A 14,686-nucleotide genomic window follows, 5' to 3' on the forward strand; every position below is an offset into this window, starting at 1 on the left:
CTACATCTGTGCCTGTAAGGATCACATCATCAACATAAACAGCCACAAATACAATTGAAAACCCATTCTTTTTATAGAACAAGGAATAATCATTTTCTGAATGTCTGAAACCCCTGGTGCATAATGCTGTAGTTAGCTTGTCATACCATTGCCTGCTTGTCTGCTTCAGTCCATATAAGGACTTGTTCAACTTGCAAACCAGGCCAGGAACCTCAATCTGCAGTCCTTGTGGTGCCTCCATGTACACTTCTTCATGTAAATCTCCATGTAGAAATGCGTTGTTTACATCCAATTGAAACAAATCCCAGCCTCTTTTACTGCTATACTAATCAAGGTCATAACAGTTGTCATCTTGACAACTGGAGAGAATGTTTCATTATAATCTATACCTGCTTGTTGTATGTATCCTTTTACTACAAGTCTTGCTTTAAATCTCTCAACAGTCCCATCTGCTTTGTGTTTGATTTTATACACCCATTTGCATCCTATGGCCTTCTTACCTGCAGGCAGTGTCACTAGGTCCCATGTATGGTTAGCATATAAAGCCTCAAACTCTTTTGTCATGGCAGCTTGCCATGTAGGGTTTATGGCTGCCTCCTCATAAGAAGTTGGTTCAGAATCATGTGAAATACTTCTCATCATATGCTGACTATTGTTATTTAAGGCAGTAAAGCAGATATGTTGATGGTTTAAAGGGGTAAAATTTAGTAAGGCAGTGTGTGAGGTATTATGCTTTAGGTTTGGATGAGAGTACACATATTCATTTAAGTAACTTGGTGTTTTGACTGTTCTGGATGGTCTTGTATCACTTCTGGTGCTTAGAGTATTGGTGGAATGGTGGTTTGAAGTGTCTGAAGTGTTGGGTGAAGTCTCAGAAGAATTCATATCAACAGGTGGAGAGTTACCTTGATCTAAAGGTAAGGAAATATTTTGATCATTTGGTGAGAAGGTTTGGTGACAGAACTTGATGCAGTCCTACTTGGTGGCTGACTGTTACCCAAAATATCATCTTTATGACCCTCACATGTATGATCAGAGTGAAAAGATGGCAAGACACAAGGAAAAGAAGTGTGATTAGGAGACACTATAAAAGGGAAAACATGCTCATGGAATTGTACATCCCTGGAAATGTGTATTCTCTTAGTGGCTAAGTTCAGCACCTTGTAACCTTTTGTGCCAAAGGGGTATCCCACAAAGACATGGGGCTCAGTTCTAGGTTCAAATTTGTCTTTATGAGTTTTGAGGACAGTGGGGTAACACAAGCATCCAAAGCTTTTAAGGTGTGAATACTTGGGTTTCTTCTTGTAAAGCATTTCAAAGGGTGATTTGTTATTTAGGATTGTAGAGGGCAATCTGTTAATCAAGTATGTGGCTGTAAGGATGCATTCACCCCAATATTTGATGGGTAATTTGGATTGGTATAATAGGGCTCTTGCAGTTTCTAACAAATATTTGTGTTTCATTTCCGCCACACCATTCTGTTGAGGTGTGTATGGGCAGGTTTTCTGGTGTATAATGCCTTTAGAATTGAAGAATGATGAGGTCTCATTGTTGACAAATTCCATTCCATTATCAGACCTCATGGACTTAATGGAAGAACTGAACTGGTTTTTTATCATGTATACAAAAATTTTCAGCACTTGAAGAGTGTTGCTTTTACAGCTTAGAAGATATGTCCATGTGGACCTACTGAAGTCATCAACTATTGTAAGAAAGTATTTGTAATTATCATGGGTCACTGTGTGGTATGGTCCCCAGAGATCTATGTGTAAGAGGTCAAAAACCTTTGTGGAAGAAGTAGTTTTCTAAGGGAATGGCAATCTTGTTTGTTTGGCCATAGGGCAAATTGAACACAAGAATGGTTGTTTGAGTGCAAAGTTTACAAGTATGGAGGATATTCCCCTCATTTTCACAAAAGGCACATGGCCTAATCTATTATTCCACAAGTAATCAACACATTTTCCATAAGATGAAAAATTGGAAAAGGATGCAGAAGCATTAGTAGAACAAGAAGATGTACAATACCCTTTCTTATTGCTTGAAGATGAAACATTTACAGATGATGATGGTGAAAGGGGATCAGCAGAATATGTTCCTAAATGGTCATTATTTACAGTGAGTGATGTGTGTGATTGTGCACTATTTGAATTTCCAGCAGAAACAGAATTTGAAATGAGAGGAGTAGAGACAGTAGTAGAACCAAGGAACTGACATCTTAAGCAGAGGAAGTACAGACCATTCCTTGCCCTACCAATCTCCAGAGGCCTCTTCATTGAAGGGGCCTGTAAAATACAGGACAAATCAGAAAATTGAACAATCGACTTAAGATATGATGTTAGACAATGAACTGAGATCAAATTGAACCTAAAACTGGGAACAAACAACACTTTATGTAAAGTCAGTTTGGGACTAAGGACTGCATCACCAATTTCTGTCACTCTAACCTTGTATCCATTTGGTAAGGTTACTAGGAAAGGATAAGGTAAAATTCTAATGTTGGTTAACAGAGTTTTGTTATAAGACATATGATTTGTAGCCCCGGAATCTAGAATCCAATATTCAGCAGATGATTTGAAACATTTACATGAAAGATTACCAATAATTTCCTTATGAGTAGAGCAAGCCAGTATACCTGCAAAATTTGCTGCTCCACTAGTAATGTTGTTTGAGACTTCAATTGCGTTTCCACCATGGAAATTTTCCAGTAAATGCAGCAGCTGATTGTACTGCTCCTTTGTCAAGTTTTGAATCCCCACACCTTGATTTCCAGCATCCATTTCACTGTGCCCTCCTAAAACCATCTCTTCTGTCCCTCCATGCACATTTGCAGCAGATGCTACATTTTTCCCTTTAGTGAATTTAAAGTCTTGGGGGACTCCGTGCAATTTGTAGCATTTGTCTCTAGTGTGCCCTTGTTTCTTGCAGTAATCACAAAATAGGCGTGCCCTATTTGATGGATAATTGCCTCTATATGAGTTGTTCCCTATGTTATTTCTCTACTGAGCATAGTTGGTCCTAAAGCCTGGATTTGCAGGTCCATTGACATTCATTGAGGCAGACTCTATCATCAGATGATTGTTTGGTCTAACTTCCCTTTGCTTTTCTTCTTGGATTAGGATAGAAAAGGCTTGTGCAATCCCGAGCAACGGGTTCATCATCAAAATGCTCCCTCTCACGACTGTATAAACCTCGTTCAATCCCATTAAAAACCTAATTAACCTCCTGTCCTGTTCTGCCTTCTCCATACTTGCCTTGGCACCACAAGTACATTGGCATTTGCATTGAGCATCCGCATTTAGAGTGTTTAATTCTTCCCAAAGCTTCTTCATTTTCGTATAGTATCCTGTAATGTCTAGGGTTCCCTGACTTAGGTCATTGATTTCCCTTTCAAGCTGATACAATTTTGCTCCATTCGTCTGATCGTACCTATCCTCCAGTTCCTGCCATAGTTCTTTCGCATCAACTACATATTGCAAACTGTCCGCTAGATCCTTAGAGAGTGAGTTGAGAATCCACGATGTTACCATATCGTCGCACCTCTCCCACTGTTCAAACGTCGGATGGTTGGAATCTGGCTTCTTACACTTTCCATTGATAAAGTCGACCTTATTCTTCACTGAGAGAGCTCTGAGGACGCCTCTTCTCCAAGATCTATAGCCAGTTTCGTCAAATACTACCGGCACCAGTGTCGACCCGGCACTTTCTGAAGGATGCATGTACAAAGGATTGGTTGAATCTAACGTATCCTTGTTTGCATTTGGTAAATTAGTTGAATTCGAAGAATCACCATCTACCGCCATGATATAGGTTGAGATAATTCACAATCTGTGAAATGTGGGTGAAAAATTAGGGTTTTGCGATCCCCGATCTGTGACTGCTAATGAGCAGAAATTAATGACAAAAATGATAAACTTGAACGAGAATTGAGCTGTACGTGAGCCTGAGCTCTGATACCATGTTAGAATTGAGAGATCAAAACTAATCTCAAGCTGCCATTGTTATGGCAGTTGAGCTCAAACGAAGAAGAAGAGAGAACAGTAGAGACTTCTAGAAGAAGAATATTTGGAAAAGGAAAACTGATTTTATTCTCAGTGTATATCCCATATATACATGTAAGAGAAAGGAAAATTATAATGACAACTACTATTGGCTAATTACAAGAATACCCTTACTAATCTACTCAACTTGTAACTGACTATGAATATAACTATACAACTATATATATAAATACAACTGATGCTCTCAATAGATTGAAATTGAACTCACTCGAAAAGAAAGGGAATTAAAACTTGAAAATAAAGAAAACCTAATGAAGGCAACTTAATTTATTTGAATAAAACTCAAATTGGAAGGGTGTGCATAAATGATAGTACAACTTTATCTTTCCGTCCAAAATATAATTAACAAGAGAGTTAAGAAGATTAATTGGAAGGGAAAAAAAGAACGTGTAAAACAGCATAGATTGGGAAAGCTTTGGGAGTATATCATGCTTTATAGACATACACATAACACACTTATATATGGAAAAGAAAATTAGTTAGAAGGAAGGTAGAAATTAACTTAGCTTAACAAATAATCACTTGAAACCAAAGAAAGGAATATCATACTCTTTTTTTCCCCCTCCTTTTCTTTTTCGTGGGGTTGCATTATTTTAGGGTTAGATGCCTTATACAAAACGTGTACTCTACGAATATGCCACACACATGACACATGGCAAAATAGGATTAGAAAACCTTTCACCTTAGCTGCTTTCCACCAATAACAATATGAGTTCAAAAAGTTGAATGGCATTTTCTTTCCTTTTTAACTTGAATCGCATTAATCAGCTAATAATCATAACAAAGGGCCTACTTAATGTAAGTAGCTACTAATTCCCACCAATAATAATGTGAGTTCAATCACTTGAATGGTATTAATCGGCTCATAAATTCTACAGCCCGTCCACGAGTGATCACTAGAGTCACAACGACAAATGACTACTTAATTGATTTACTTAATCGTACTAAAGTTTGTTATACATCATTACCATTGGGCCATGCAATATGGTGTAATAATGGTTCTACACGCCGTTTAGGAATATGAAGTATAAGAACGATATTTGTGAGTCTGTTTAAGCTTTATTGATAATATTACGTTGTTTTACGTCAATATCTTAAGTCAGTAAATTCATTGACATTTTATTTCTATATATAATTCGAGATAAGTATACACACTTCTTTTCATGTACATCCGGCTCTCAGACAACATATTTAGATACAAATTTTGTTTTAATTTGAGTACGACAATTTATATATAGTTCTAATCTACGATCTCTTGCTCACTTGTTCTTATCTTTTATGTTATGTGATCTGAACAAACATCGAGAATATACGGTAAAAAATAACTGATAAATTTGGGCGATGGAGGAAACATCAAACTTGTCAGACTTATATTAAATTTGACTTTATAAAAAAGTTAGAGTTCAAGTAAATATTACTCCCTCCGATCCGTCTCATAATATGTGTCGTGATTCTCTTGTGCGCGCCCCTTAAGAAACTTTACCCTTATTAAATGTTTTCTCAATTTATGTGTCATCTCTATCAATGACATTATCCATATTTTTACTAAATGTGAATGCAATTGATTATTAAGGGTAAAAAAAGGAAAAATATAATCAATTTTGTCTTGAACTTCTAAAATAATAAATAATTTGGGACAACTATTTTTAGTAACCACGACACATATTATGAGACGGAGGGAGTATTACTTAAATAATCTTGAATATACTAGGACGTTTTAAATTTAGAAAGTCATATAAATTGGAATAAAGAAAATATCTTTTCAGTCAATATACTTGTTATAATAAGAATTGAAAAGTATTACATCCGTTCACTTTTTAGTTGGCATGTATACTAAAAATAGATTTTCATTTTTACTTGGCACTTTACGCATATCAAGAGAAAGACAAAAAAAAATTTCCTGTTATACCCACAGTATTTATTACTCATTTCAAATCATTTTCTCAAATCCAATAAGGTATGCATCAATTAATATGGGTATCATGGTAAATTATGCATTTTATTTATTATTTCTTAAGGGGCATGAAAAGTCAAAACGTGCCGAATAAAAGTGAATGGAGGGAGTACCTATAACTTAAATAGACCAAATAATAATTAATGCATATGAGAAAATGCTACGACTTTATGTAAAGAAACTCAAAAACTGTTGAATGAATAGACGCAACAAAAGTAAAGTCAAACGGCTGCCAATTACATTTTAAACAACGAACGCCAAATAGAAGAACTATTGGCCATTGGGTTCTCGAATTGTTATAAATGACAACAAACACAATGCAAAAGGATTAATACTACGTTAAAGTTTAACCGACGAAAAAGTTGCGTCGTTACGTAAAGGCATCTCAATTCTGACCCCAAATCCAACAATCTATTTGTCTAAATGGTCCCCCACCGTCGGCAATTACCGCCGGCCAACAAAACCAAGCTGATTTTGATTTTATATGAAACTATAATTATTATTATTATTATTATTATTATTATTTGAACACTAAATTCTTTTAAATGATCTCAAAAAATTTTGAATTTACATTTTAAAAAAACAAATGTTCTAACTCTCAGACTCCAAAATTGTCATTTTCCGTGTGCAAAGAGAGTATCTTTTTCTCTTTTAAAATTTTTCCTTCTTTTTCTTTTTTGCTTTTATAATAAGGTAGGTCGAGCATTTCATATGGTACACGATCGATTAGAAAAGTGAAAAATCACTTCTATATAACTGCGACGTTATTTTTTTGTCGGTTGTGTTGTTGCGGTTGTGAAAAGATAAATTGGGATTAGCTTATATATATTTCATTGCTACGTATTCTATATTTTTATCCGTACGTTCTTCCTCTGATATTTGAGAAAAGAAAGAAAAGGTGCCTTCGAGAAAAAAAAGAGTGAAATCGCACTGATTTTGCACTTGGGCCTATTCGTTCCACGTCTGAAGATGCCATTTCTTAATTATCGAATTGCTTTTATTAAATGTTCAAGGTTCATTACTTAAAGGAAAAAAGCTGTAAAGGTGGGGGCAGGCAAAAGAAAGTTGTTAAGTAAAATCAGTAAAAGAAGCTATATATTTGGGAGAACTATAAAATAGAACGGCGGGTTAGAAAATGATATTATGAACTAACTATACAAACACAAAATAGGCAATAATCCAAGTATAAAAGGAGTTTAACTTAATCACAACTAAAGTATTATTGTTTACACTATCAAGTTAAATAAATATGCACAAACAGGTAACTATATATTCAATATGCACAAACAGGTAACTATATATTTAAAATAAATATAACATGATAACTTGGAAGACAGAGTAAATTAACTTACTACAATCGAATATTATATTGACAGTGTAATTCTTAATGTTATCAATATAGATAACTTAAATTCTAAAAGAGGTATTATAAAAATCTACATAGTCCTCTTTGTTTCGATTTGAACTTAAATATTTTGTAACAACCCATCCCACTAGTGATATTGTCCGCTTTGGACCTAGGCCCCAACGGTTCTAAAACGTGTCATTAGAGTCTAAGGCTTGTTTACTTATATACCCAGCATTTTTCCCATTTTTTGTCGATATGAATTCACCTAGGGTGTCACATCCATCCCCTTCTCCCTGATAGTAGGCCAGACACCCGTGTTTTAGCTATAGTATTGCACTCTAATTACTGCATTTTACGTGTGTTTGAGCTTAAATGATAGTGAATTACGTTTATTACGTGTTTTATGCCTTGCAGGAAATGATCCTGAGCTATTAAGGTAATTTGGAGCTAAATTGAACAAGTTGGAGTTTTGAAGTCTGAGTAGAAACCCAAGAAATTAAGCTAGGTCTAGATGTCAAAAAGTGGTTGAAAGAATTTACTCTGAGAAAACGACACAGCCGCGCGCGGCAGTGTAAATGGGGTCTGACAGTCGTTTTGCAATCTCTCTGAATTTCCTCACAAGCGTGCCACATGGCGCAGCGCGCCTGTACAAGTTTGTCAGAGTAATTTCCTGTTTCGGCTAGAAAAGGGTAGTTTCGTCCGGGCTTGTTTCTACATGGTATAAATACACAAAAAACATGATTTTTAGAGGACTTTTGACCTACGAAAGATTTGAGAAGCAACCAAGGCAAGAAGACACAAGAATTCATCAAGATTTCAACCAACAATCAGTGCAATGCGGGAGTTTGTATGGAAACATTATCATTGATATTTTCTTTGTTCTTAAACCTTATTGAGATGACTTTTTTCACTGCTATGGAGTAAATTCCATTAGGGTGTTGACAGATACGGGTTTTTAATAACTTGATTAGGGATTCGATTCTTGACAATTGTTGGAATTAATTGATGGAGTTTTAATTCATATTGTGGAGTTATTTCTTATTTTGCTTAATCGAAAGAGGAGCTTGATATTAAATTTCTTTACATCTTATGCTCTAGTTTAAATTCGTGTCAAATAGGTAATCGAAAGAGCCTCTTGAATTATTAATTGAACTAGAAAATAGAGAAATATTCGTGAGAAGTTACTCTTTAGATCATAACCATCATTTTATCATTGCAATTGTTTACCGTGCTTCAATTGGATTAATTACTGAAATTAACGTTTAATTGAAATAGGAACATTAACTTCAAGTGTAATCTAATTATATGTTGAATTTGTGAGAATCAACAGTATTATAGATTGAATTAACTCAAGAATTGGATCCCGGGTCAGTTATCTTGTACCTGTCTAGTCAATTACCCTTATTTCTCTCATTGGTATATCTTCGTTGCTCATATGTTTTCTTTTGTGATCAATTGTTAATTGCTTAATTTTTAGTAGTTAATCGTAGTTGATAATCATCAAATCAAGTGTTAATTTTCCTGAATAGTAATCATTTGAAGATTATTCAAATATTGTTTAAATCCAATACCTGTGGAGACGATAATATAACTATACTATCTTTGCCTAGTGAGCAATGAATTTGTGTTTTTGCGCTCGTCAAATTTTGGCGAAAATCAATAGTGTTTAAAATAGTTTTTAGTACTTATTCAGGAATCAATTTTTTACATTAGTGTATTCACGTTTTCTCACTTGTATGCAGGATACATGGTTGATTTCTCTAGTGTATGACTCGATCTTTTTCAAAGGAATTGATACCCTACGAACCAGAGTTGGAGACACACCTGCTACAACTGAAAATAAAGATAATTAACAGAAAATTTCTTGGGTCATACTTCGGCTCAAGATAACATGACAAACAAAGAGATTGATGGAGTAGACTTAGCTGCAAGAGTGGCAGCACAACAAGAAGCTGCACGGATAGCAGCTGAAGCATCCCGGAGAGTTGCTTAGGAGACTGTCGAAGATGGTGGGGGTCGAAGATTCAATCTAAATCTGCCTTGGTTGAAGACCAATTCGAGAATGCATCACCTAGGCCTAGAAGATCATTGGGTGACTGTGCCAGACTAGTCTACAATCAAGGACTGTCAAGTGTCAGACCTCCACCCGTAGCAGCAAACAACTTCGAGTAGAAGCAAGGCTTGCTTCAAACCATCCAAAATAACTGCATCTTCAGAGGGAAGGTGAATGAAGATTCAAACACTCACTTGATGGACTTTGAAGAAATTATGAACACCTTTCAGTACAATGAAGTATCAAAAGATGCGATCTACTTAAGCACCCCTTTTCATTGAAAGATGACGCGAAGCACTGGCTTCGTAGCTTACCTACAGGGTCGATCAGGACATGGGAATATATGACCATAAAGTTTCTTGAGAAGTAATTCTCAGCTGCAAAAACAGGGAAATTCATAAGGAAAATCCACAATTTCTGCCAGAAGGAGACTGAAACGATTTTCGAAGCTTGGGAAAGAGAAAGTGTTAGCACAATGGAATTGATTTTCTGGATGCAACTTCAGGATTTTTGAGATTGACTGACACCTTCCTCACGACGAACTCTGAATACTGCATATGGAGGTTCACTAATGAAGAAAACTCTGGAAGAGGTTGTCTTAATCCTTGAAGAATTATCTGAGGATGCTAACCAGTGGCCTGTTGAGAGTAAATACAGAATAAAATTAGTTGGGGTTCACCAGGTGGACTCTAACACATCCATGCAAGCCCAGCTAGTCACTATGGCCAAGGAGATAAGAAAGCTAACATTGGCCAAGGTACAGAGTGAGCCGCAAGTAGCACCATACCATGCTCGTTGGGGAGTGAGAAATTCGACAAGGCCCTCTGTGATTTTGGTACGTCTATAAATTTAATGCCTTTGTCCGTGTTCAAGAAACTGGAAGGGGAGCTTGGAGTGATCAAATCAATACTGGTGTCCCTACAATTGGCTGACCAGACAACAATTTTGCCTGAGAGAATCATTAAGGATATTCTAGTTTGGGTGGACAAGTTTGTATTTCCCGTATACTTTATTGTGGCGGATATGGAGGTGAACAAGGAGGTGCCTCTAATTCTAGGGAGGCCATTTTTATGTACAGACAGATCTATCCTCAATATCTACCAGGGGCAGCTAATGCTCATAGTGGGCAATGAGAAAATGGTGTTCCAGATGAAGAGGATGATGAAATACCCCAGTGATGAGGCGTCTGCCCACTCGTGCTAAAAGCTAGATGTTGTTGGGGAATTGGCTGAAAAATACAAGTTTGACAAGCTTGTGGGGGATACTCTAGAGAGCTGTATTACTCACTCTAGCACAGTGGAGGATGAAGATCCTGAAATAAAGAAATAGGCTGAAGCTCTTGAAGCTGAGGATCAAGTGGTTGATTGTCGCGCCCCGTTTTCTAGAGAAAGTGGGTTTCGACATGTGACAACTCCTTTAAAGTGGGTGTTAAAAGAGAAGAGTCGCCATCTAACGATTTTTAAGTTGCATTAAGGCACCTATTTGCAAATAACTCTGTTTTAACTAGTCTGTGTTACCAAAGATCGGGTAAGTAGCTCAAATTACCTCGAAGAGAAGGTTTTAGGCATTCTTCGAGGTCCACAATTGTGGGTCCCGGCCGAAGTTTACGCTATGTGGATGGTATAATTAAGCTAGGTGATCATATAGGTAAGGAAAGATGTGGAAGTTATGAGTTCTATTATAACATAAACCAATGTAAGGAAAAATAACATAAGAATTAAACTATATGAATAATCGGTACAAGTCTTAGAGGTTACAGGGACACAACTAAGTTGGTCTTATTTAATGACTAAGTGTGAGCTGCAAGCATATAAAGGGAAGAGGGGTCCTAAGTTTTTTAGCCTAAAGGATCACCCCGTGCAACATAAATAATACTTCGCAACTTCCTTAGGGTAGGGGTTGCTCATATTTTTCAGCAGGCACATACTATCATCTCCTGCTACCCGATTACTATGTTAAAGTTGTTACTTAAAGGCACTCTTCAATTCTAGGTCGTATCTTATACGTGTACTACCCGTCCCATGCCTATGGTCTAGGAGGCTTTGGATCTACTATTTAGGTGGTTCTAGACTTTACTTAGGTTGCTCAAAATTATAAAAACTAGTCGCACATTCAAAACAAATAGGACTGCACAGAATAGCAATTAGTGGCTCATGTTAGCCTCCACACATAGCAACAAAGGCACGCAAACAGATTTCAGGTTATGCAGTAGACAGTTTCAGAATTAAGACGTATTTTAGTTGTTAAGTCCTATAGACATAGCTTCTATGTGATTCTGATTTCCAGCAGTGTACAAGCAACATTACAACTTTAGGCTAACAGAGTTGTAGATTAAAAGTATTACAATCCTATATGCAAGATTTCTAAATGTTCATGCAGTGAGGTAATAAGACTGTTCGAAAGCCCAAGATTAACAACGTTGATCCTATACATACGCTGTCTAAGACGAGTAATAACATCCTATAGGCAGGATTTCTAACGGTTGGCGACTGAAGTTGGTTTTACGATACTTTATCCCTATAGGCATATTTTCTATGGGGGCAATGTAAAAGTAACAGAAAGCAGCCGATTGATTATTTAACCCTATAGTCATGGTATCTAGCTGAGTATCAATAGGAGCACGACTTTATTATTTAACACAATCCTATAGGCATGATATCTAACACATGGTAATAGAGCAAATTGAGCAAATAACCAATGATGTTTGAATCCTATAGGCATATTATCCAATAGCATATATAAGTGGAGCATGTGAACAAGTGAAGCACTTGGATTCTTATAGACATGTTTTCTAATAGTGTATAGGAATAGAACATGTTGAGTGAGTGAAGTTTTTGGGTTCCTATAGGCATGCTTTTTATCAGTTTACAGAAATAGAGCATGTAAAACAAGACAACAAATAAAACATTTAGACCCTATAGGCATGTTTTCTACCCCTTCATGCGAGAATAGAGTACACCAGTTTCCCCCAATTTCATTAACACCCCAATTGTTTATTTACAAATTATTACATGCCCAGATAATGAGTACAAGTACAAATATTAAATAAAAGAACCACTACAAGTCTGGAACAGGCCCAAACGAAAGTCACCCAGTATTTCCTATCTCCTTAATACAAACAACAAGCCCAGATCCAAACGTATCTCAAACAGGAGAGTGCGTCCACTTGCACAACCCCAGGCTATACCTGAACTCATACCAAGCCCAACAATTACAGATTGATCACTTAACCAAATAAGTTAATGGAGCACACATGGAAATCAATTAAACAGCCCTGAAGCAATGCTTCATAGAGACAGGATTATATGACAGCTAGTAGGATTCACATGAAACACACTGGCATTTCAGAAGCAAAAGTGACAGGATAATCAACAGAGCTTATTTTCAATAGGGAAAGTTTTACAGAGAAAACAATAGAGGTTTATGAGTGAGCAATTAATCAACAGAGGGAAAGGGTGTAGCATGCTGAACACAGCCATACACTAGGAAAACTTAAGAGGCATGTCTGTTTAATTAACAGAGTGAACACATACACCAAGTTTCAGGAATCAAGCTTAAGGCATGATCTAGAATTAGTCAAAGGGACTTTGGATTTAGGAACTTTAATCATAGAAGACAGACAAAGTTATAGTTAAGAGAATCGCAATTTCACATGCAAGTTTCTATCATGAGAACCTAAACAATATAACAAACAGACTGGTGGGCATGGTCTTACAACAGTCGACAAACAACTTAACATACTGGGTGTAACACAAAGACTCAAAATCCTAGAACTCAGGGTAGGTAAGGAAATCATAACAATTTAAGGTTAATAAGAAAAGTAGATTTCAAGACTTATACTAATTGACCATGTGTAATAGAATAAGCTAAATTCATTGAGATTCAACTAGAAGTTTAGGCGATACCGGAGGGTACAGTATTAACAAGTCGAGGAATACAATCGTTAGAGTTACAAATAGCAAAGAAACATGTTTGGCTAGATATTAAAGCAATGCTGCAATATGGGATGATCAAGGATCAATTTGCAGGGTAACAGTAGAATACACACAAAGGGTTCAACAGAAAGGGACTCATTAATGCAAATTCTAAGCAGACATTAATTCCATAGGAGTTTGAGTGCAAGTGTTCAAAGTGAGACATGAGAAAAAGGTTCAATATTAGACAGTCTGTAGGAATTTAAGCATACATAAACATGACAACCTCAAACAAGCATAATAGCCTAGACTTCCAAATTGACTACACTAAATGAACATAAGCAAACTTATACAAGTTCTGATGAAGGATTGAAGAAGAAATTCAAAGCGAGGTCGGCACAATATTACCTTGGCTTAGAAAGGTCCACATAACATAGATGTTCAGAAACATGAACACAAACAGGGAAGAAACATAATTGTGAGGGATTGAACACTTATCAATTTGCCGATTTAACAATAAATAGAGGAGAATCAGTAGCAAAGTAAGAACAACAGCAAGAACTCCAAAATCTACTGCATCAAAGTTCATAGGAGCTTCGAATGAGTCCGAGCAGTGCTCACACTAGAGGGGTAGATGAAAAGGATTTCGGTGGCCTTGGCTTTCATCCGGCCAAAAGCTCAAGTTTTAGAATAGTATAGAATAACTGAGAGTGAGAGAATAATAGTGTAAGGTCTGCTAGGGGAATAAAGGAAAGGGGTTTATATAGTGTTGAATCAGTCGAGTAAACAAGGAAAGAAATCAAGCAAATATAAACAAGAAAAATAAAATATCACATGCAATCAGTAGAGTAACCACAAAGGAAAGAAATCAAATTCCAAATCCTAGTTAGGGTTCGATGCTAAAAAATCGGCCAACTGGTATGAAGAATCAGACCTTTCTTCATGTATATGGATGAAATATTGTCCAAATCTCCTAGATTGAGGACGATTCCAGTTCGATATAGAGATGGTACTTGCCAAAATTAGACAAGTACATAAGTAATACCATAAACGTGTGACCGGTAGCGGAGAAACATAGATATTGTGAGCACGTGATTTTTGCCCTAAGCAAATTAATTCCAAAAGTTTCAAATAATTGATTTCCTTATTATTTTACAATTTTTTGTGATTTTTTTTGTTAAATTTTTGTGTTAATTGGTTGCATTTTTCATATGAAAATACAGAAAAATATGCACATGCATTTAGGGATTTAATTTCACAATTTTAGTATTAATTAGGTATTAATTAGATTTAGAATAAAGTTTAAAGAAAAATTGCAAAAAATAGTCTTGTTGCACTCTTAATTGTTAATTGTTGCGT

The 14,686-nt window shown here is 36.2% G+C and overlaps 2 protein-coding genes across 2 annotated transcripts; both read right to left on the reverse strand.

Annotated features, from left to right (window-relative positions):
• LOC109231500 (uncharacterized mitochondrial protein AtMg00820-like) lies at positions 283-639 on the reverse strand. Its single transcript, XM_019397160.1, has one exon. It carries the CDS (start codon positions 637-639, stop codon positions 283-285), a length of 357 nt encoding a protein of 118 aa, XP_019252705.1.
• On the reverse strand, positions 2,997-3,800 carry LOC109231501. Its single transcript, XM_019397161.1, has one exon. It carries the CDS (start codon positions 3,798-3,800, stop codon positions 2,997-2,999), a length of 804 nt encoding a protein of 267 aa, XP_019252706.1.

The sequence above is a fragment of the Nicotiana attenuata genome, chromosome 8 (genome assembly GCF_001879085.1).
Source record: "Nicotiana attenuata strain UT chromosome 8, NIATTr2, whole genome shotgun sequence".
NCBI classification, from domain to species: Eukaryota; Viridiplantae; Streptophyta; class Magnoliopsida; order Solanales; family Solanaceae; genus Nicotiana; species Nicotiana attenuata.